Genomic DNA, 22,356 nt, shown 5'->3' with positions numbered 1-22,356 from the left:
CACTGTCAAAGTTTACCATCTTCACACCAGATTGGTGAGTATTTTCTTACTTCTCACAATGGGGGTATCACAAAATGCTGGAGTAACTCAGCGGGTCAGGCAGCATCTCTGGAGAGAAGGAATGGGTGACATTTTGGGTCAAGGCCCTTCTTCAGACTGGGGCCATTAAACCCAGGCTACTTTTCACAGCAATCCCACAGTAACTGTTTCTCTCTCATGCACATCATCAACCAGCCTTCCTGCTGTGAAGGAATGGGCCAGGTAGAAGTTGTTGGTTTTGGGGAAAGGAGGTGCACAGAGGCTGCACTGAATGTCAAGAGTGCTTGTTATTTTGCAGTAGGACAAGGTGAGATTGCAGATAAAGATGAAGTTATGTTGTAATTTTTCTGATGCATCAGAAAAGCCTAGCTCTGTCTTAATTGAGGCCCAAAGAGCACAGAAGTTGAAAAGAAAGTTGATTACAGTTTTATAACAGTTAACAACTTGTCGAAATGTTGTATGGTTGTTTTACTTCAGAATTTTTGCCAGCTTAAGAAAATAGTTCATCACCAAAGTATTCAGATATTAGTAGGATGATATGTAGAATATTACAATGCATCAAAATGTTTTTGTTGGCCTGTGGGACTCGCCATCTACATTTTAAGAAAAACTGCCGAGATAAAATGGCATGAGGTTGCTCACCCTTTGACACTTGGCAAGCGAAATGGATTGCATAGACTAACATAGGGAAGGGCTTTCTTGTGCATCTTAAGCAAAATATATGGAAGTATTTCATTAACTGTACAGCTAGCACTTTGAAATGTCAAGTGTATAATGCCAATTTTATTACATTATGTGAAAATGATTAACACACACACACATGAAGTTAGTTTTATCACCACCATGTCCTTGTCCAAAGAACCATGTTATTACCAAACAGACATTGTACTCTGTGTGAAAGTCCATGTTGTTTTAGTTCAGCTAATGAGAATGGAAATCTGATTGCAGCAAAAATCTTTTATTTAGAGCGAGAGGAATGGATTTTGTATTAGTTTCTTGTACAGCGCTTTGTTGATGTCAAATGTAATCAGAACTCTTAGAACCCACAACACTTGCCATGCAACACCCTAAGGATATACGAGTCTCTTTGGGAATTTTGCTGAGAAAGTCTAACAAGGAGAAGAAAAAGATAGGTAGTTCAGGATTTTTTAAACCCGAGTGGACAATAAAATAGAGAGGAGGTAATGTTTCTGCTCTACCCCTTCATCACAATTCTGCTTTAGATCCAATCACTCTGAAGTAAATTGAACACAATTCACATAAAGTTACTCACAGCATGGATTACACTGATGCAAACAGTGTGATAAAACCCTGAGGTTTAAATTGTGTTATTTATTACTATTCACCTGCCTGTCTGACAGCACCATACTGAGGAGATTATCAGCCGTTTGTGATTGTCAAGATGTTGTGGGGCCAAGCTTGAACAAAACTCCCAAAACTCTCACTTAAAGGATTAACACCTTCTTGCAATTCTTGATGGAAATAACTTCACCTCAGGGTGTATGTTAGCAAGTGCTTCCTAACTTTCCAATCATTCAATGCAGGACTTATTATGTCCCTCCCCAGGAAGGTATAGAATCATTGCATGTTCAACCACAGAGTTCAGGCAAGAATCATCCAGACTCACTTATTACTAGAAGTTAAAATATTTGTTCAGTAACTGAATCAAGTGTCCAATGCAGTAACATTAAGGCCCAATGCCTAAACCACCAAAAGACTGTTAACAATGAACCTTTCAGCTCAGTTCAAATTATTCTGGGTTCAGAACCACAGGATGCAAAGAGTGAACATAACCAGTTAACGTTTGCAATATTTAGAGGTGGTGTTAGATACAACCATGGTTAAACAGATGATGTTATTTTAAAACTGCACCTTCAGCTCTGCACCGTGAACCTTTTTTTTAAAACCAGAAACAATTCAATAGAAAGCTCAGAGTTAAGTTGCAGGTGCAAATGGTACAGTTTTCTATGGCTTCAAAATCAGCACATTCAGAAACTGCTGCTTGACAGCACGTAACAGGAACTGATCCCAAAGCTGTATGTATCACAAGATCACGAGCATCTGCACGTCGATCAATGCTGCAAAATGTCTTCCCTTAAATGCTGAATGTTCTTCCATTCCTTAATATATATGTACACATCTACCATCGCACTAATATACAATCTCCACTCTCTATTGAGTAATATGAAAGAGACTTCAGGTCATTATCCATGTCTATCTCCATGTCCATCTAATAAAAGATACAAAATATTTGGCACGAATTAGTATTGTAAAAACAGTCAATAATGCACATTGTTAGCTAAAATTATACATACTACACATTGTACTACCGTAGGACTACACAATACTGAATAATATGTTAGTAAAATACCTATGTTACTGCATGGTGTATTAATGTAAAACTCTTAATACCACAATATGTTAGTGTAAGCTCCTCTAATACAGCAATTTACACTAATACAAAATCACATAATACGTTCATTGGGGTGAGGCATTAGTGTTGATTTTAGTACCATATAATGCAGGATTTGTGTCTACACTAACATGTCCTTGTATATTGTAATTCTATGCCATCAGATGGCCAAAATAACTAAGCAACATTTAGCACCACCTTAATTAGAATTGCCTCACCTTTGAACTGATGTATGTTAATTTTAGTTCAGCACCTGGAACTTTCAGCAGTCGATGAAGCAGCCCCCTCACTTTCTGAATGGTCATTGACTCTATATTAATGGCAAAACATAGTTCAGTTTGTGAGTTTAAGGTTTCAAGATTTCCATTAAGAATCATTTCCTTTTATATTGTGTTCTTAATGTGATAAATGGCCTAAGACTGCAAAAATAATGAAATAACAAATTAGTAGTATTTACAGATACACAGTTTCAAATTGAGCAAGGTTTGGGAATGAAATATTTAGAAGCGATAGGCAAAATGAGGAGGAGGTAGAGTCGCCATGATAATAAATGACAGAAAAAAGGAAGTCAAGAGAAAGAATCTTAGCGTGAAAAATCAAATAGTCACTTTAGGTTGAGGTCAAATACAGCAAGTGACAGCAAGCATTGGTGGGATCTGCCATTTGGCTGAAATCAATGGGTATGACATAGGATATAATATTAATCAGGAAACGAGAGCCGCATATAATAAGAGCAAAACAATAATAACTTTTACACCAAAAACACAAGCTGTTGGAAAATGCAGCTTGTTAGACAATATCTTCTGAGTTTTTCCAATATTTTCTGGTTTTATTTTGTATCCCCAGCATGCACATTTTTTCATTTTCATCGTGGATTACTTAGGCTGGGCAACCCAATTAGAAGGATTAGCATTGAAGATAAATTCATGGAGAGTGTACAAGATGGAGAACCAACCGATGAGCAAGCTCTTTTACAAAAAGAGGACAACACAAAATGTTGGAGTAACTTCAGGTGTCAGACAGCAACTCTGGAGGTCATGGATAGGCGGTGTTTTAGATTGGTCCCAACCCAAAACGTCACCAATCTTTGTCTTCCAGAGATGTTGCCTGACCCGCTGAGGTACTCCAGCAGTGTGTTTTACTTAAGATTCCACCAAACTCAGCTCCTTGTGTCTCTAGTAAGCTTTTTCAGATCTAATATAATGATAGTTAATCAATAATCTTGTAGTTAAGGGATCATTAGGAAAGAGTGATCATAATATGATTAATTTTATATTAAATTTGTAAGTTACTTAGTTCAACCTGAAACCAGGATTTTGCATTTAAACCAAGTAAATTATAAATGCATCATCTACGAGTTTGCTTTGGTAGATTGAGAAACTGTATTGAAGGACGAGAGAGTGAGGAACTGAAAGAAATGAGCTGGAAATGTTTACTGAAGTTAGTGGGACTGAATAGCATTAAATGCCCATGAGCTGATGGTTAACTTCCAAGAATCTGAAAGAGAGTCCTCTGGAGAAAGTGGATACACCAGTTGTCATCTTCCAAAATTCTAGATTCTCAAACAAACTTCATAGATTGGAGGATAGCAAATGTAGTAACCCCTTATTTGAGAGAAAAAGCTGGAACCTACTGACCCATTAGCTTGATGTCAGTGCTACAGTTAGAGTACTTAGAATTTTAGAATTGGCAAAGTCAACGAGGATTTTGGAAGAGACATTTAAGTATCAGTTTCTTGAGGATGTAACAAGTTAAATAGACAAGAGCAAACCAAGAATGTGGTAATCAAATAGAATTAGATCATGTGTGATGAAGGCAATCTACTGGCGTGGACTGAGGATTACTTATTGAGTCATTGGTAGGTTGCTATCGTGATCAGTTATTTGAATGAAGAGATCAATTGTAATAAATCTAAGTTTGCTGATCAAATGTGGCAATATGTCAGTTCAAGCACTTTTGAAAAGGAAACAGAATTCTGTTCAGTAAAACTTCAATAATCCACCATCTGAATATTTGGAAATTCTGATCTTCGACATCCGAGTAATGTTTCCTGCATTCCCTTGAAACTCACTCGGGCCTTTGTTCCCACTTTCCCTTTAATCTCTGGAAATGTTATTACAATATTTTGTAACATTGACACAGGTAATTGGGGTGTGGTGGCACATTAATAACATCAGCACTCCAGTGTGACACCAAAGACCTGCAGGGGCTAGATTATTGCAGTTTTACTGTATTGTAATGTGCAATAATTTAAGAGTTGGGATGTGAAGTTGTTTTGGACGGGTACGCAAACACATTCTACCTTAAAAATGCCATGATATATATTACTTGAGGAGTAATTAGTGAATACTACCCCAAGAAGCTTTCAAATTTCAGTGGTTGGGTGAGGTAAGAGGAAGTTCAGTAAAGAAAGATCAAGCAATAAAGTATATTTTGTTTCATTTTTAATGATCTGGTTTTAATTCATTTTCATTTTCCATGGATGACACATTCCAAAACTCCAGAAGGCAGATTTAAGTAGTCAATCATGATATGGATATTTATGAGGTGACTTTGCACAAATTGGCAGCCATTATTCTCATTAAAATCATGACTACATATAGTAATAACTCATCGGTGGCAAAAGGCTTTGGGTAATCTTAAGGTTGCAGAGGTATTATAGAAATGAATATTTTTTATACAGGTATACAAGTTGCTTTGTCCTTTTTCCATACCTGGTAGTTTCTTCTCCAATAGCTTCTGATCTGGATTATCTGGACATCTAATGGATAAAACTGAGGGGCAAATGAATAGCTTTATGACAAATGACAAATGAATAAAGTGTTACTTTACCACTCATTTCTTCTACTCCCTCACATACCCAACATGACCACAATGCATTACAAGGAATATTCTTCTTATCAAAATGCAATATCTCATTGTTCAACTGGTTCCTCTTGTCAGTAATGCTTCATATTTTAAATTTCAAAAAAAGGTTAGTAGCATAGTTTAACTTTCACTTCTAGCAAACATGTTCTCACCCAGCAGCTGATCCTTCAGGGCAAACAACTTCTGTTGCTCCATCTCAGCCTTTTCAGGAGCGCCATACACTGCACAGGAAAATCAAAGGAGACATTGAACACTTGAAAGCTAAACAGTAAAGATCAACCCAGTTTCAAACAGAAATCATTTATGACAATTGTATAATTTATGCTGGAGCAAAGGTTTGCTTAAGCTGGTGGATTTACTTGGGATTCCTTGTCCTCTGGACAATATTCCAGAGTGCAGCAAGTACAAAGAGAAACACTGATCTTTGACATAACTGCGGCAGGAGCGACAGAACTTTCAAATGACAGTCTATTAAATTAAATGTTTAAAACAGAGTATTTAAACAATATTTCCATACGTCAAACTCACACCCAAAACACAAGCCACTCATGTCCAATGGTAAAGTACATGTTATGATATAAAACAATTCAAAAGTGCGTGAAAGGACGCTTCTATAGAATGGATGAATGGAGGCTATTGAAAGATCAATGGTGCTTTGCTTAATAAAAGTCTGTAGGAGGCGATCACGAATGGTCACCAATTACAAACTACAACCATCTGCAAGTACTCAGCATAAAATGCAGGTCAGATCTAGAAAACAATTTGCACAATAAATCATTTTCCGCAAAGCTTTTATTCATTTTGCTTGCTCCTACATTAACATTTTACTTTTGGTGAAACCACTCTTTCCCTGGGGTTTAAGGTTTGCACATCTTCTCTGCTGCTTTGTACGTAAGAAATTGGAGCAAAAGTCAGCCATCCATTTCCGTTCTTTGGGATTGTTATGATCTTCTATCTAGGTGTCACGTTCCAGCACACTACCCAAAGCTCTTAACTGCCATAAACATCAGAAATCTAATGATCTGTTCTGAGTGAACACAATGACAGAGCCTCCGCAACTTTCTGAGGTGGACAGTTCCAAAGGTTCACTGCTATCAGATTCATGTAAGTGCTGTGGCCTACCGCTATTCACAGTTTGGCCTTAGATCCCTCAGTAATGGAATTATCCTCCCCATAACTACCCTGTCAAGCTCTTTAAGAAATTTGGTAAGTTGCGATGAGATTCAATTTTTGTTCATGTCAAATTCCGTCCTTGGAACCAGTCTGGTGAATGTTCCCTGCACTTGCTTTACTTGCCCTTGTTTTTGGGCAAGGAACCCAGAATGGTTCATTGTATTCCAAAGGTGGATTCACCAAGACCTTATATGATCGCAATAGGACTGTCTTATTCGAATCCTCTTGGAATAAATAACAAGATATCCTCCTAATTACGCTACATGTTGGCCTTCATTGACCCGGACACAAGCACACCTAGCTCCCTCTGAACATCAAAACCACTTCATCTATCACCATTTAACACACACTTGTTTTGTGCAAAGTGGATAACCTTACATTGTTTCACATAGTCTTTATTCAGTCATGCATTCTCCCACTAATTTAGCTTTTTTTATAGCTCTTGAAGCCTCTTTACATCCTGCTCTATACTCTCGAGTCCCATCTAGCTTACTATTAATTATACGAATACTGGATAAAAAAACTTTCCTATTTAATATCTTGGTTAAAAAGAATAATGCACAGAGGCCTATTTGAAAATAATAATAGCTATTAAAGGAAGGACATCTCATGCCAGTCTCAAGGTAATTTAACAAGCTTGACAGTAAATCTGAGGGTTTGCAAATGTTAATAAGTGGCCCCAAAAAAGCTGTAAAATTTATTTCAGCAGTGTAATGTTATAAACAGCCTCCAGGAAATGACAAGATTTAACCATTTAGTGCAATATATTCCTTTGATCCATTCCTTCATTTGATCCAAAACATTTAGAAGACCACAACCCTCATGCACCAGAACACATTTCATACCAAATATTCACCCATCCTTATTGTTCATTAAATAAGAGACTATAAGTGGCCAAAAATAAAAACAGTCCTAAAAACTATTAAAAAAATACCTGGACATTCTTCTACTCTCAACATATTTGTGCTTTTGATTGAACCCGGTAAACTCCACATTAAAGGGTTAAATTGGTGCTTAATGCGAGGAGTGATTTCACAGAATGAATCCGTTCCACCCAATGAATCCATTCCTTCATTCAATTCACAACCGCTGGGAATCTCTACTTCCTTTGTTATAGTCAAACAGGTCTTTCCGCCCAGCTTGCCAATGCCGACCAAGATGCCTCATCTACACTAGTCCCACCTGCCGATGTTTGGCCCATATCCCTCTAAACCTTTTCTATCCATGTACCTATCTAAATGTCTTTTAAATGCAGTTAGAATATCTGCCTCAACTACCTCCTCTGGCAACTCATTCCATATTCCCACCACCCACTGCGTAGAAATGTTGCCCCTCAGATGCCTATTAAATCCTTCCCCTCTCACCTTAAACCTATGTCATCTGGTTCATGATTCCTCTATTCTGGGTAAAATACTTTATGCATCTCCTCCCCCCGTGATCTTATACATCTCTATAGGATCATCCGTCATCCTCCTACTCTTCAAGGAATTAAGTCTTAGCCTGCCCCGCATCTCACTATAGCTCAGGCCCACAAGTCCTGGCAATATTCTCGTAAATCTTCTCTGCACTCTTTCCATCTTAAAACGGAACACAATACTCAAATGTGGCCTCAACAACGTTGTGTACAACTGTAACTTAACAACTCTGTTCTGTTTTCCTTAATACATTTACCAATAAAAGTCTTATCAATTTATTCACAAAATGCTGGAGTAACTCAGCAGGTCAGGCAGCATCTCGGGAGAGAAGGAATGGGTGACGTTTCGGGTCGAGACCCTTCTTCAGATTCAATCTCAGTCTGGAAATATTTGCCTGGGCTCATAAGTTTCACCAGCTCATTGAAGACCCAACACTAACTTTAAATGTAATCAGGGAAGAGGAGAGACAGACCTAACACATTACAAGTACTTTTAACCATTTACTCACTCTCTATGAGTACTTGATATCTGGGATGTTCGGCACAGAATTCCTCATTAGGTCTGTTTTTTGCAGGATCAGGACTCCCTCCAGCCTTGAGCCAGTCCTTCCCAAACTTCTTGCGATAGTCTAGTTCTGCTCCCTTTCTCTCGTCAGCTGAAATCTATACCAAGATTCAAACATTAGTGAAGTGATAGAGGGCATTGGTAGGATAGATGGGCAGAACCTTTTTCCCAGAGTGGAAATGTCAGACTAGAGAGCATAGCTTTAAGGTGAGGGGGGGGAGGCAAAGTTTAAAGGAGATGTGTGGGGCAAGTTTTTATTAATTACACAGAGGGTGGTGGGTGCATCAAGCACGCTACCAGCAGTAGTGTTGGTGGCAGATACGTTAGTGGTGGTTAAGAGGCTTTTAGATGGATATGCAGTGATATGGATCACGTGCAGGCAGATGTGATTGGTTTATCTTGGCATTATGTTTGACATAGACATTGCAGGCCAAAAGGCCTGTTCCTGTGCTGTACTTTCCTATGTTCTATGAATCAAACGTACTGTAGAAGAAATAAGAGCAGAAAAATAGAACGCATTAATTAAATGGAGGCTTATGCATCCAAAAATGGCATGAGATTATAAAGGTACTGCCAACAATTTTCCTAAACGATTTCACTGGCCACTGAACTGGAACAGATATTCAAACAAGTAATTGTAAAAAAAACATGCAACAGCCAAATAAAATCAAGCGGTGCCATATCTTGGTGGAAATGGAGTGGATGTCCAAGTGTAGAGGCAGGAGAGGATTAATAGCAGCAATCATTCTGTGGTGAATTATGTTCCAGGGTAATACATGCCCCTTTTTTATATCTGGAATTAATTCAGTGTGGTCAAGAGTTCTCAGACAAACACTATCAGGTCGTAATAAAGGAAGTTTTAACTGGGCTGGATTGACAGGGCTATTAAATCAATATCATTGCAGTGATAATCATTGTGTATAAATAAATCAGACCGTCTTCACTTGGTATTAATCTTTAAACTGCACAGGGAAAAATTCAAGAAAAACAAATACAAGAAAATCTCAGCCAGCAGGTAGCATCTGCAGAAAGAGAAACACTTGATGTTTTAATCCAGGACTTTTCAAACAAACAAAGCTGATTAAGATCCCTGATGTGCAATGTTAACATTGTTTGTGTGTCATTTCAACTCCCTTCCCATTCCCACACTGACCTGCCTCTCTCTCCTGAGCCTTTTCCACTAATACAGTGAGGCCAAACTAAAACTTGTTGCTGTCTGACCTGCTGAGTGTATCCAGCTTTTTCCATCTTTCATTCAAATTTACAGCATCTGCCTTTGCTTCTAGATTCTTAAGTTGTAAATTGAGTTGAACCTCCTTAGGTATCAGAGCCCAAGCTAGTTATCTCAAAGATCAAGAGTGCACCAAGATATTATCTCATGAAAGGATGTGTGAGAGGAGAGAGCTTTCTGGGCAAATGAATGGCATGAGAACAGGATAGATTTAATTCGCATTTGGCTTCATTGTGGCAGTGGAAAAGGCCAAGGAGAGAGAGGTCAGCGTGGGAATGGGCTGCGGGTTGATATGACACAAATAGAACAGCATAGTCAACAGGTGCAGGAGTAGGCCATTCGGCCCTTCGAGCCAGCACCACCATTCAATGTGATCATGGCTGATCATTCTCAATCAGTACCCCGTTCCTGCCTTCTCCCCATACCCCTGACTCCGCTATCCTTAAGAGCTCTTTCTAGCTCTCCCTTGAATGCATTCAGAGAATTGGCCTCCAAAGCCTTCTGAGGCAGAGAATTCCACAGATTTACAACTCTCTGATTTAAAAAGTTTTTCCTCATCTCCGTTCTAATGGCTTACCCCTTATTCTTAAACTGCGGCCCATGGTTCTGGACTCCCCCAACATTGGGAACATGTCCAACCCCTTAATAATCTTATATGTTTCGATAAGATCCCCTCTCATCCTTCTAAATTCAAGTGTATACAAGCCTAGCCTTTCAACATATGACAGTCCCGCCATTCCGGGAATTAACCTAGTAAACCTACGCTGCACGCCCTCAATAGCAAGAATATCCTTCCTCAGCATCTCATATTCCACCTGAGTAGCCTACAGTCCAACAGCGTAGATATCATGGAATAATTTTTATATATTACAAACTTGTCGGAGAACAGAACCTTCATTTTGCAAAGTCCTGCAGCCATTTTAATAAATCTCTTCACAATGCTCTTAACAGTTCTGTACCCTTTGCGAAAGTGTGGTGCCTATAACTTTTCAGTCAGCTTTTGCATAACTTCTTGCTTTGGAACTATATTTTGGAACAGTCACTTTTTTTAGAAAACAAAAGCAGCCTTATCAAGTTGCCTGGCTAATTTTAAAATTTGAGAAAGCTTTATAGAATAGGTGTACATTGAAATCAATTTGTAATTCAGAAGAAACCCCTCAGAGGGATAAGATTATGGAATCTGCTGCAACAGTCGATGTGAACAGCTCGAGTACATTTAAGGAGAAACTGCAAATGGGGAGATTTATTAATATTAAATGAAATAGGGATGGAAAAATGCTTGCATGCTTTATAAACACCAGTACTGGCTTGTTGGGCTGATGTCTGTTTTCTGTGGCGTACATTTCATGAGATTCTACGCAAAAGCACTTACTTCTGTCCTGTTTAATACTTTCAGGCTTCCTAGCTTTGCGATGATAAGCTGCCGCACAGTCTTTGCATTCTTCTCATGTTCCACCATTGCATAGTCACTATATTTAAGTTGTTCCAAATTCCATAACTTGTTTAATTCGTTCACCGTTGAAAACTTCAAAACACAAAAGGAGAACATTTTCGATGAAATTACCTTTTCTATTAACAAGAAACTATGTAATCAGGGAAATGATAGCATTGTGTTTATGTTACTGACTGATCATCCTGACACAAAGTTAAAAAACCCCTGTGGCAGCTGAAGAATTTAAATACAGTAAATCTATATCAGGAGTAAAAAGCTAGCAATAGTAATGGTACAGCTATTTGGAAAATATCCGATGTGAAATAAATCTCTTAAATGCTGCACTTCCATTGGGTGTTATGCTGATATTTCTTAAACCTTTCGCTCTTCATTAAAGTCAACCTCTTAGATTAATAGGTCTTGTCCTAATATCTCCTCCTATGACTCATTGTCACATTGTTTATGTGTGCTCAGAGACATTTTATTAAATTATAAGTGGAAGATGCTGTTGAACTGCCACAAGCAATAAACATATTCTCCCATTGAGCAAACACGAAGATGTTGTGAATAAACTGATGGAAGGATAAACATTTAGCCATGAGAACGGTGCAATTCTGGGAATCACTAATGCTCTTATTGCCTTGTTAACAATAACCTGCGTTAAAAGCATACAGCTTGTGCCTGTCCTCAGACAGCTAAAAGCTTTAGTTTACTGGGCTGGAAAAGAGTGACCCATCAGGAATGTAGCCGCTGTCTACTGCGGAACATTATAGAGGATTTGATGGATAGGCAGGGATTAGTCTGGTCCTAGTGAACTACAGGCTGGTGCAATTTAAGGAGGCAAGTCCAGACTGAACCAAGCAGCAGAGGGAAGGGAAAGCCCAAACTCTGCATTAGCACTACAGCTTTAGGATCTTAAGTAAAGCACTGCTCCCCGTCCCCCAAACTAATGTGAACGTGGACAACTCCCAATCACTAAATGTGTAGAGCAGAAAGTGTATAAGTAGCAATGACACCTACTTGGGGAACTATCTAATGTTAAATAGATGAGTAACATCTCAGATCCCCAATCCATGGGTGTGCTGGCAGATTGAAGAGGAAGTGATTCGACTATAATTTTTGCAGAGGAGCACAAGGGCTGCAAGTCTCTGTACTCCAGCGACGAGACGCTAACAGGCAGACCACAAACAGCTTAGTGCCAGAGGTGTGTCAGCCTGTGGGCAGCAGGGAGTTGATAAAGAAACCGAGGCCCAGGATCCAGGCACCCAGTCCCTGTGTTGGTGGCAGGCTCCATAGGCTTATTCCCAACACAAACTCAATGCTAGCATTTATTTCAAGAGGGGTTGTGTACAAAAACAGGGATGTAATGCTGAGGTTCTATAAGGCGCTGATAAGACCGCATTGAGAGTAATTTTGGGCACCATATCTGAGGATGAGCTGGCTCTGGAGAGGGTCCAGAGGAAGTTTACAAGAATGATCCCAGGAATGAGTAGTTTAACCTATGATGAGCGTTAGTTGGCACTGGGCCTCAGTCTTCTTCTTATCGTGTCCACGATAACTGGGCCTCAGTGAAAGGCTTGGCTAGAGTGGATGTGGAGAGGATGTTTCCACTAGTGGGAGAGTCTAGGACTAGAGGTCATAGCCTCAGAATTAAAGGAAGTTCTTTTAGGAAGGAGATGAGGAGAAATTTCATTAGTCAGAGGGTGGTGGATCTGTGGAATTCTTTGCCACAGAAGGCTGTGGAGGCTGTAAATTGATATTTTTAAAACAGAAATAGATAGATTCTTGATTCATACAGGTGTCATGGGTTTTGGGGAGAAGGCTTTGATACAAAGCTGGGTGGTAGTGTGAACTGTGAGGAAGATGCTGAGGTTGCAGGGTGATTTGGACAGGTTGTGTGAGTGGGCGGATGCATGGCAGATGCAATTTAATGTGGATAAGTGAGGTTATCCACTTTGGTGGTAAGAATAGGAAGGCAGATTATTATCTGAATGGTGTCAAGTTAGGGAAAGGGGACGTACAACGAGATCTGGGTGTCCTAGTGCATCAGTCACTGAAAGGAAGCATGCAGGTACAACAGGCAGTGAAGAAAGCCAATGGAATGTTGTCCTTCATAATAAGAGGAGTTGAGTATACGAGCAAAGAGGTCCTTCTGCAGTTGTACAGGGCACCTGCTGCACCTGAGACCGCACCTGCTGTGTGCAGTTTTGGTCTCCAAATTTGAGGGCGTGCAGGGTAGGTTTACTAGGTTAATTCCCGGAATGGCGGGACTGTCATATGTTGAAAGACTGGAGCGACTAGGCTTGTATACACTGGAATTTAGACGGATGAGAGGGGATCTTATCGAAACATATAAGATTATAAAGGGGTTGGACACGTTAGAGGCAGGAAACAAGTTCCCAATTTTGGGGGAGTCCAGAACCAGGGGCCACAGTTTAACAATAAGAGGTAGGCCATTTAGAACAGTGATGAGGAAAAACCTTTTCAGTCAGAGAGTTGTAAATCTGTGTAATTCTCTGCCTCAGAAGGCAGTGGAGGCCAATTCTCTGAATGCATTCAAGAGAGAGCTAGATAGAGCTCTTAAGGATAGTGGAGTCAGGCGGTATGGGGAGAAGGCAGGAAGGGGGTATTGATTGAGAATGATCAACCATGATCACATTGAATGGTGGTGCTGGCTCGAAGGTCCGAATGGCCTACACCTGCACCTATTGTCTATTATCTATAAGGCAGGAGAATGGGTTTAGGAGAGATAGATCAGCCATGATTGCATGGCAGAGCAGACATGATGAGCCGCATAGCCTAATTCTGCTCCTATTATGAAAGCCAGTAACCATGAGGTAGAGGAGGATTGGCAAGGGGCTGGCGGTAGCTCCTCAATCTGGGATTCAGGGTGGAGATGCAGTCTGGAGATGGAAGAGGGGGGTGGCTGTAGAGGCCAAGTCAGTGGATATTTTTAAGGCAGAGATAGAGTTTTGATTAGTACAGGTGTCAGAGGTTTGTGGAGAAGGCAGGAGAATGGGGTTATGAGAGATAGATCATCCATGATTGAGTGGCGTAGACTTGATGGGCCGAATGGTCTAATTCTACTCCAATTACATGATTCCATTTACTGGCTCATGCCAAAATGCACGTATCTATAAAGTACACCTTCTCTTGGTTACTGTCCTTTCCATTAGTGACTTCCAGATGTTCACCAGTTGAGGAGCGGCTAAAACATTTCTCATCTCACCTTTTTACCTAAAATCTATATCCTCTCATTATTGGGCTCTCTGCTAAGGTAGATAAGTCTTTTCCGCTTACCCTGTCCAAAGGAAACCAGGTCTTCCTAGTTGACCACTAATCATAATTAAAGTTTTCCCGCATTTGCAAAATCCTCATAAGTTGCCACTTCACTCTTTCTGTTGCCTCGAAATTGATGTGTGACTGGAACAATGCAGAGTACTCCAGATGAGGCCCACTTTGATGTTTTTATTGTCATAGAAACAATCTTCATCCTTGATAAGGTATGTCAGGGCCAATAAAGCCCGATGATCCCAAATCCGATTACTTGGCACCAAGCTCACTTGGGAATGTGGAATGTGGACCCAGAATCCACGCTACAAGGGTGGAATGTCGTCAGAGCCAAGGTGTGTTATTGGAGCTGGGTTTTGTCCAGAAGATCAGGTGTCAGTAACATGGGTAGTTTTATCCAAGGTCCAGAGTGCTTGCCACATTTTAAAAAGAGTTTCTCAAATGCAATGCTCTCATTGTGTGGTCTTGAGGAGATAAAGTCAATCATTAATTGAACGTTCCTTTTCCATAACACAATCAAGCTGGCTATTCTGGGTTATAAATCATCTTTTTAGACAGACAGAAGGTAATATCCATCAGAGCTTTTCCCCATAAATTACTCACAGCTGTTATGCTGATTAGTCTGCAATTAGTACCCTTATCTCACTATGCAAACTGCTAGTTTGCTGATCCTCTGGAGCCACACTGTATTCGAGGAACATTACTAAAGTAGTTGCTTTCCAGTCTGCAGAACCAAGTCCAGATTGAACCAAACAGCAGAGAGAAGAGAGAATCCACTAGTGGATTAAGAACGCAACAGTAGAATCTCTTAGAAAAATGTACGTAACTATGTTACACATCAAGCTATTTATGTTATTTCTAAATGGCTTTCAAGTAGACAATATTAATATTCCAAAGTAAATTGAGTAAAGCAGAAACAAATGGACAGATATTCATCCATTCCTTGTGTTACTTTACTGAATTAAGTTTACAGAAATACATTTACCTCTGATATTCGGTTCTTGTCGATAGCCAGGAATGTTAATTTGGGAAACATTGCAGTTTTACCATCTGACAGAGAACACAAAGAGCTGGGTGAAAACACGAAATAATGCATTCCAAACATTAACTAACTAATCCTGGAAGCCAACTTCAGGACACCTAACAATTCAAATGATCTGATTGTAATGCCAATAAGCAGCTTGGATTTCGTGCCAGCATGCTCCCCATTTGCACTGTCGGAATTAAATATTCCCTTGGACAAGAGTTCTCACAATATAAACTCCAGCCACCATTGCATTAAGTGCCAGATTTCAAACCCCTCCGTTGCAGCAGATTGTGGGGGGAAACAGGGGAGGCTAGGCACAAGAAGAAGGAAGATGAACTCCAATTTGACACAGAGAAACTGGTGAGATAGGAGAGCTCTAGTATCAACTGAGAGCAAGGTGGAGAAATGGTGTGGGAAAGGGGAAAACTGAGACAGTTATACTGACTGGAAGAAAGGCTGAGGAATCGTACGTTGCTCTCAGAATCAAACTTTTATTCCTTCTCATGCCAGTCCTGACAAATGGAGACTGGAGCTGCAGCCAAAACACTGAGATTGACATCCTATGGGATTCCCATGATCCATGGCGTATTCACTCCCCTTCACTGTCTGTGCTGTGGGAACCAAACACTTCCCTCTGCCCTATAAGGTAATCAACATATTAGCAAGTAAGAAGACACAGCTACAGAAATCACAGTCCAGCATTCAGGAAGGGAATCTTCTGCCTGCTTTGCATTATTTTGCATGAGATAAAATATGCAGATAAAACCAAAGCATCACCAGCCTGAAGCAGCTGTTTAAACAGACTGCAATTGTTTCACCATTTCATCTGAATAAATTGTTTCACCATTTCATCTGAAGAAATTGTAAAATGACATGAACAACATTCATATGACCAAGTTTTAAAATTATTTAATTATCACTTCACAGTTTAGACCAAGAGGATGTCAAAAAGGGTTCATTTATACATCACAACACAATTCTCTGCAGAGGACAACAAACCTGAAATGTTTGGGTACAATCTTTGGAAGATTTTTGATAACTAATTTCAGAAATTAATAACAGTGTGTCATTTTCACAGAACCTCAACATCTTGTACCGTGTGATTTCGGAGTTCATTAGAGATTTTTGGTCTGTGCCCCCCGACTCTTAGTTTTACCAAGCAATACTTTCTATTTATGCCATTAGTTTCCCTCAATATTTTGATAGTTTGATCAGATTACCCAAACAATTAAAAGTATAGAGCTTGTATATTTACTTCTTGCAAAGTGATCCTCAGAGCCCAGGTAGCATTCTGGTAAATCTACACCATATCATTTTCCAGGGTTAATATATTCATCCTTGGGGGTAGTCCTCAGAACACCTCACCATATAGAATAAACAGGCTTTATGCATCATTAAGGGTGGCACAGTGCTGGCATAACTGGTAGACCTTCAAAGCACCAGAGACCAGGGTTCGATCCTTTCCTTGGATGCTGGCTGTGCGGATTGTGCAAGTTCTCCCAGTGACCACATTGGTTTCCTCCTAGTGCTCTGATTTCCTCCTACATTCCAAAGATGTGCAGGTTTGTAGATTAATTGTCCCTCTGTAAAATTGCCCTTGTGTGTAGGGACTGGATGAGAAAGTGGGATAACGGAACTAGTGTGAACGGGTGATCGATAGTCAGCGTGGACTCGTTGGGCTCCCGGTGGCTCAGCACTTCAACTCCCCCTCCCATTCCCAATCTGACCTATCGTCCCGGGCCTCCTCCATTGTCAGAGTGAGGCCCAGCGCAAATTGGAGGAACAGCACCTCATATTTCACTTGGGCAGTTTACACCCCAGTGGTATGAACATTGACTTCTCTAACTTCAGGTAGTCCCTGCTTCCCCTCTCTATCCCCTCCCCCTTCCCAGTTCTCCCACTAGTCTTCCTGTCTCCGATACATTCTATCTTTGTCCCGCCCCTTCCCTGACATCAGTCTGAAGAAGAATCTCGACCCGAAACGTCACCCATTCCTTTCCCGAGATGCTGCCTGACCCGCTGAGTCACTCCAGCATTTTGTGTCTACCCTCGGTAGGCCAAAGGGCCTGTTTCCACACTGTCTCTCTAAATGAAACAGTTAGCATCTGAGACTATTTTCTGCACCTTTCACAGCATGTTAATGATTTATTCAGATGTGTCATGGTTTCTAGTACTTGGAGTCATAGAGTCATACAGTGTGAAAAAAGGCCTTGGGGGAATGGCAGCCATTCAAGTTAGATTACAGAGTCTGCTGCCACAAGTTGTGGTGAGTGATAGCGCAAGGGGATTAAAAAAATAAATCCTCTCATATATTGATTATTTACTTTTAAATTTTGCATACCTGGTTGAATATCATCAAAACACAATGATGTTAACCCAGTGTTTGACAATATGAGTTGTTCCAAGCTGAAATAACACAAGATGAATTTGGTACATGGAACTAAATTATACAATAGAAGATAGAGACATTAGTAACATGTGAAGGCAACAACCTCTCCCTCAATGTCATCAAAACAAAGGAGCTAGATATTGACTTCAGGAAATGGGATTGGTGCAGTCAGCATCAATGGTGCTGAAGTGGAGATGGTAGAGCGCTTCAACCTCCCAGACATTGATGCTATAGCCAAGAAAGCACACCAAAGCCTCTACTTCCTTAGAAGTCTGAAGAAATTCAGCACGACTCAAATGACCCTTACCGATTTCTATAGATGCAGCATAGAAAGCATCCTATTGGGATGCATCACAACTTGGTTTGGCAAATGCTCTGCCCAAGACTGCATGAAATGGCCAAAAGTTGTGAAGGTAGCCCAACTCAACACGCAAACCAGCTCTCTTCCCTCCCCACACCCCAACACCCCCCTACCCCGCCTTCCCTCACTAATCGACTCCATCTACACCAGGCTGCCACAGAAAAGTAGCAAGGACACATCCTGGTCATTCCTTCTTCCCCAGTCAAGCAGAAGTTACAAAAGTTTGAAAGCATGTACCATCAGGAACAGTTTCTTACCCAATGTTGTCAAACTACTAAGTAGACCTCTCAGAAACTAAGGGTGTGGTCGCAATCTCCCAACCTACTTCATTGCAGCCTCGCACATGTTATTAACTGCACTTTCGCTGTTAGCTATAGGGTATTTTGTACACTGCTCATTTTACTCTTTGCACTATTTGCTGCACGTGTCTAGTTTGATTGTCCTCACGTATGGTATGATTTTACTGGAGCATGCAAAACAAAAATTACCCTTTGTTTCTCAGTATTTTGTGACAATAAAAAAACAATACCAAAACTATGATGATAAAATCAAATTTACAAAAACAGGATTGTGATGCAGATCCCATATTGCACACATCACAGGAATTAACTAAAGGTTCAGAATTTATTCCCTGCATTGTTATTAGAACAAAATAGATCTGAGTGCAGGGAAAGAGACAAAGGAAGACACAGAGAGAAAAAAAAACTGAATTTCTCTGGTGCTTTTCAAAATCCAAGATATCAAAGTCTTTTACTGCATCTTAAAGAACTTTTCTAGGAGCAACTGTGGTAATGCAAGAATTATTGCAGCTAATTTTGGATACAGCAAAATCCATCTCTTTGAAATTACCAGTGATAAATACAATGAAAAACGAAAGGATAAACGAAAGGATAAGGATAAATGGAGTCATTTACCAAAAAAAGAATGCAATGCTTTGAATTAATATTACCAAAGAAAGTTAATTGAAGGAAGCGGAATTGCATTTATGTGATGAGGGAAGCAACAGTGTCAATAAAAGTTACACTGAAAGTAAAGAGGAAATTGGGTTACAGTTGAATCTGGAGCAGCAACACAAAGAGTAGCCTCTAACCTTGGCAAATACGCAATGTGTACCAGTTGATCTGCACCTGCCAGCGGATTGGAGCTGAGGTCCAATAATGTCAAGTTCTGCAGAACCCCGACAGGCCTGGAAATAGGGCACAGAATTATCAAAATGATGCAGAAGTACGGCACACATGTACTCAAACACACTTCAATAAAACAAGTCAAGTTTAGGTAAAGAACAGCAAGGAGCTTTTAAAAAAAATTAAACATCTTAAAGTAATTTTACGCATACTGACTGGTTGGTAAACATAATATGGGGGAGGGATGGAACCCTCTCCATACCTCCCCCACCCAAGTCGCACCAGCTTCTCGTTTTCACCCAACAAACAGCTAACAATGGCCTGCTTCCTTTATCATCGTTACTCTTTTGCATATCTTTCATTCATTGTTCTATATATCTCTACATCATCATCTATATCCCTCGTTTCCCTTTCCCGTAACTTTCAGTCTGAAGAAGGGTCTCGACACGAAACATCAACCATTCCTTCTCTCCAGAGATGCTGCCTGTCCTGCTGAGTTACTCCAGCTTTTTGTATCTATCTTCAATCTGATCATGACTGTTCTGTAATTTCATTGACCTGTCTCTGTTCCCAAAATTTCAATATTTTGTGAACATTTTTCAATCTTGAGTTTTGAAATTTTACCATTCACCTCCAACCTCTGCTTTCTGGGGGTTAAGCCCCAGATTTAACTTCCATCTGTGAACAAGTGCTTCCTTGCATCAACCCTGCTCACCCTAGCTCTGATTTTATCATGTCCCATATTCCAAAAGAAATTGTTCCTCTCAACATACTCGCTAATCAGCTTAAGTAATGCTACTAGATCATCCCTTGATCTTTCAAATGTAGACTGACCTCATAATTGATTGGGGCATCTTGGTCGGCATGTGCAAGTTGGTCTTAAGGACCTGTTTCTGAGCTGCATGACACTAATTCAACACATTTTGACTGTTCAGTCAAAGGTCAAATCCTACAGAATAAGATCAATGACTGGGTGGATAGGAGGATGGGGAAAATGGCCAGAAAACCCAGAAATCAATATCACATTAAACTGGGACTGCAGGCTTCAATATTATAACACAAAAGATTCAAAAATCAAAACAGTAAATGTTTGTAGATTGTACACTGAAATGTTGGAGAGTGTTACCATCTTTAAATCTCTGGGTGTTAATATCTCAGATGAGATATCCGGGGCCCAGCCTATGGATGTAATCATGAAGAAGGTGCACCAGCACCGGTAGAGCATTAAAAAGATTTGGCGTGTCAATTAATATTCTAACAAACATCTAAAGATGCACTGTAGAAAGTATCCTGACTGGTTGCATCATGGCTTGGTATGGCAGTTCCAATGCACATGAACGCAAGAGGCTGCAGAGTGGTGGACTCAGCCTGGTCCTCCCTACCATTGAAAGTATTTACACACGGTGCTGCCTCAAGAAGACAGGGTCTATCAACAAGGATCCCCACCATTCAGGCCATTCTTCTTGCTGTTATCGTCGGGCAGGAAGTACAGAAACTTGATGGGTTCAGGAACAGCTATCAGGTTCTTGAACCAATCTACTCACCTTAATCCTACTTCGGCACAGAACACTACTGTCCACCTTTTGCACTAACATGGACTTGTTTTCTAATTGTGATTTACATTAATGTCTTTCTTTTACTATCTCGCAGAAAGTGTGTGTAATTTATGTTTTCACGTGATGTCTAAGTCTGTGCCTGTAAAGCTGCTGCAAGATTTTCATTGTACCTGTATCCCAATATACGTGAGCATATAACAATAAAATCAACTTGAACATAATTTATGATAAACCCACAGGGAAGAATCGATCTAAAATCTAGAGTTTATGGAGAAAAATATAACTTGAAGCCCTGTATAAAATATTTGATCAGAAAATCATAGACTCATTCAGTTCAGTTATCTTCCCTTCCACTGTGCTCCAGATGTAGGCCAACGTAAGAGATGTGTTAGTCAGGTAACAAACTGCCTGTTTATGATCCAGACCCATCACTGCTGTGAATCTCTGGGAATGATAAGATGCAGAAGAATTAGTTTTACCTTTCCAAAACCGAAATGGCGTTAGATGATAGGTGGGCTCTTTCAAGCACAGGCCACATTGGGGCACATTCCAGAACCTGCAATGAGATCAGAGTTAGCCTTGTGCCACATCCCTTGAATTAGTTCATGAAAGAAACAGCAACTGTTTTACCTGGGCCCACGTCAGTCCGTTGTATTGAATGGCCAAGGTCTTCAGGTTGGCAAAAGCATCAGACAGTGAGACTGGATTAGAAAGGAGCGTCAACTTGTTTTGACTAGTGTGAAATTAAAAAACACATATAAGGTTATTGAATAGAAAAGCTACACGGGACTGCACTGGAGGCTGGCTGGGGAATCGTTATTGATCATTTAAGGAACAAAGAAAATGCAGAACATGCTGATCCAGTTGCACAGATCAGTTACATAGTTCAAAGTAATTTACCTATTCACCCAAACACAGATCTTTACATTGCAAACATATTCACGTTTCATATTTTACTTGAAAGACGCAAGTTCACAATCCAAGCAATAACGGAAGGACAAATCCCATTTTGTAACATTAATGGCACTTTCTACTTGTCAGGAAGAGATGACAGTAAATGCAAGATCAAGTTATTTCATGACGCACTTCCACATTCTGTGATTGCAGTCATATGCCAAAAGCAAGGCATTCTTAATCCCGAAAACCCATTTAAATTCTTCAGTAACCTACATTGATTCTATACCTGAGGTCAAGATGTTCCAGTTTCCTTAAGTGTCGAGTAATTTGTGCTACTTTTTCCCAAGATACAAGCAGGTTCTTGGACAAATCAAGCTCTACAATATCTGAAAGAACATAGTGAAGGAATAGATTTGACAAACCTGCAGTATTTATGATCATGAGTGTAATACCCCATCTTACAATATCTTGTTTGGGGCCACAAATTCACCCAGGGAACATCACTATTCAATAGACCCCCCTCTGAGTGCCAGTAAAGAAAAATAAATACATTGAATTAACATATTTCAAAACCTC

The 22,356-nt window shown here is 40.1% G+C and overlaps 1 protein-coding gene across 4 annotated transcripts in view; it reads right to left on the bottom strand.

Moving 5' to 3' along the window:
- Positions 1 to 711: 711 nt before the first annotated feature.
- tbce (tubulin folding cofactor E) overlaps positions 712 to 22,356 on the bottom strand; it is a 35,470-nt gene continuing 13,825 nt past the window's right edge. For 3 of the 4 annotated variants that reach the window (XM_078399112.1, XM_078399113.1, XM_078399114.1), the window contains 12 exons: positions 22,067 to 22,166; positions 21,514 to 21,616; positions 21,363 to 21,439; positions 19,294 to 19,389; positions 17,795 to 17,859; positions 15,412 to 15,476; positions 11,076 to 11,228; positions 8,417 to 8,570; positions 5,473 to 5,541; positions 5,167 to 5,226; positions 2,671 to 2,762; positions 712 to 2,269 (listed from right to left, as the gene is read on the bottom strand). In XM_078399112.1, the coding sequence (XP_078255238.1) occupies positions 2,180 to 2,269; positions 2,671 to 2,762; positions 5,167 to 5,226; positions 5,473 to 5,541; positions 8,417 to 8,570; positions 11,076 to 11,228; positions 15,412 to 15,476; positions 17,795 to 17,859; positions 19,294 to 19,389; positions 21,363 to 21,439; positions 21,514 to 21,616; positions 22,067 to 22,166 (1,124 nt within the window). In that variant the 3' untranslated portion in view covers positions 712 to 2,179. The remainder of the gene's footprint in view (positions 2,270 to 2,670; positions 2,763 to 5,166; positions 5,227 to 5,472; positions 5,542 to 8,416; positions 8,571 to 11,075; positions 11,229 to 15,411; positions 15,477 to 17,794; positions 17,860 to 19,293; positions 19,390 to 21,362; positions 21,440 to 21,513; positions 21,617 to 22,066; positions 22,167 to 22,356) is intronic. The other variant, XM_078399111.1, reaches the window with a different exon arrangement.

The sequence above is a fragment of the Rhinoraja longicauda genome, chromosome 5, assembly GCF_053455715.1.
Source record: "Rhinoraja longicauda isolate Sanriku21f chromosome 5, sRhiLon1.1, whole genome shotgun sequence".
NCBI lineage: Eukaryota > Metazoa > Chordata > Chondrichthyes > Rajiformes > Arhynchobatidae > Rhinoraja > Rhinoraja longicauda.
This window is presented reverse-complemented; position numbering and strand designations above follow the sequence as displayed.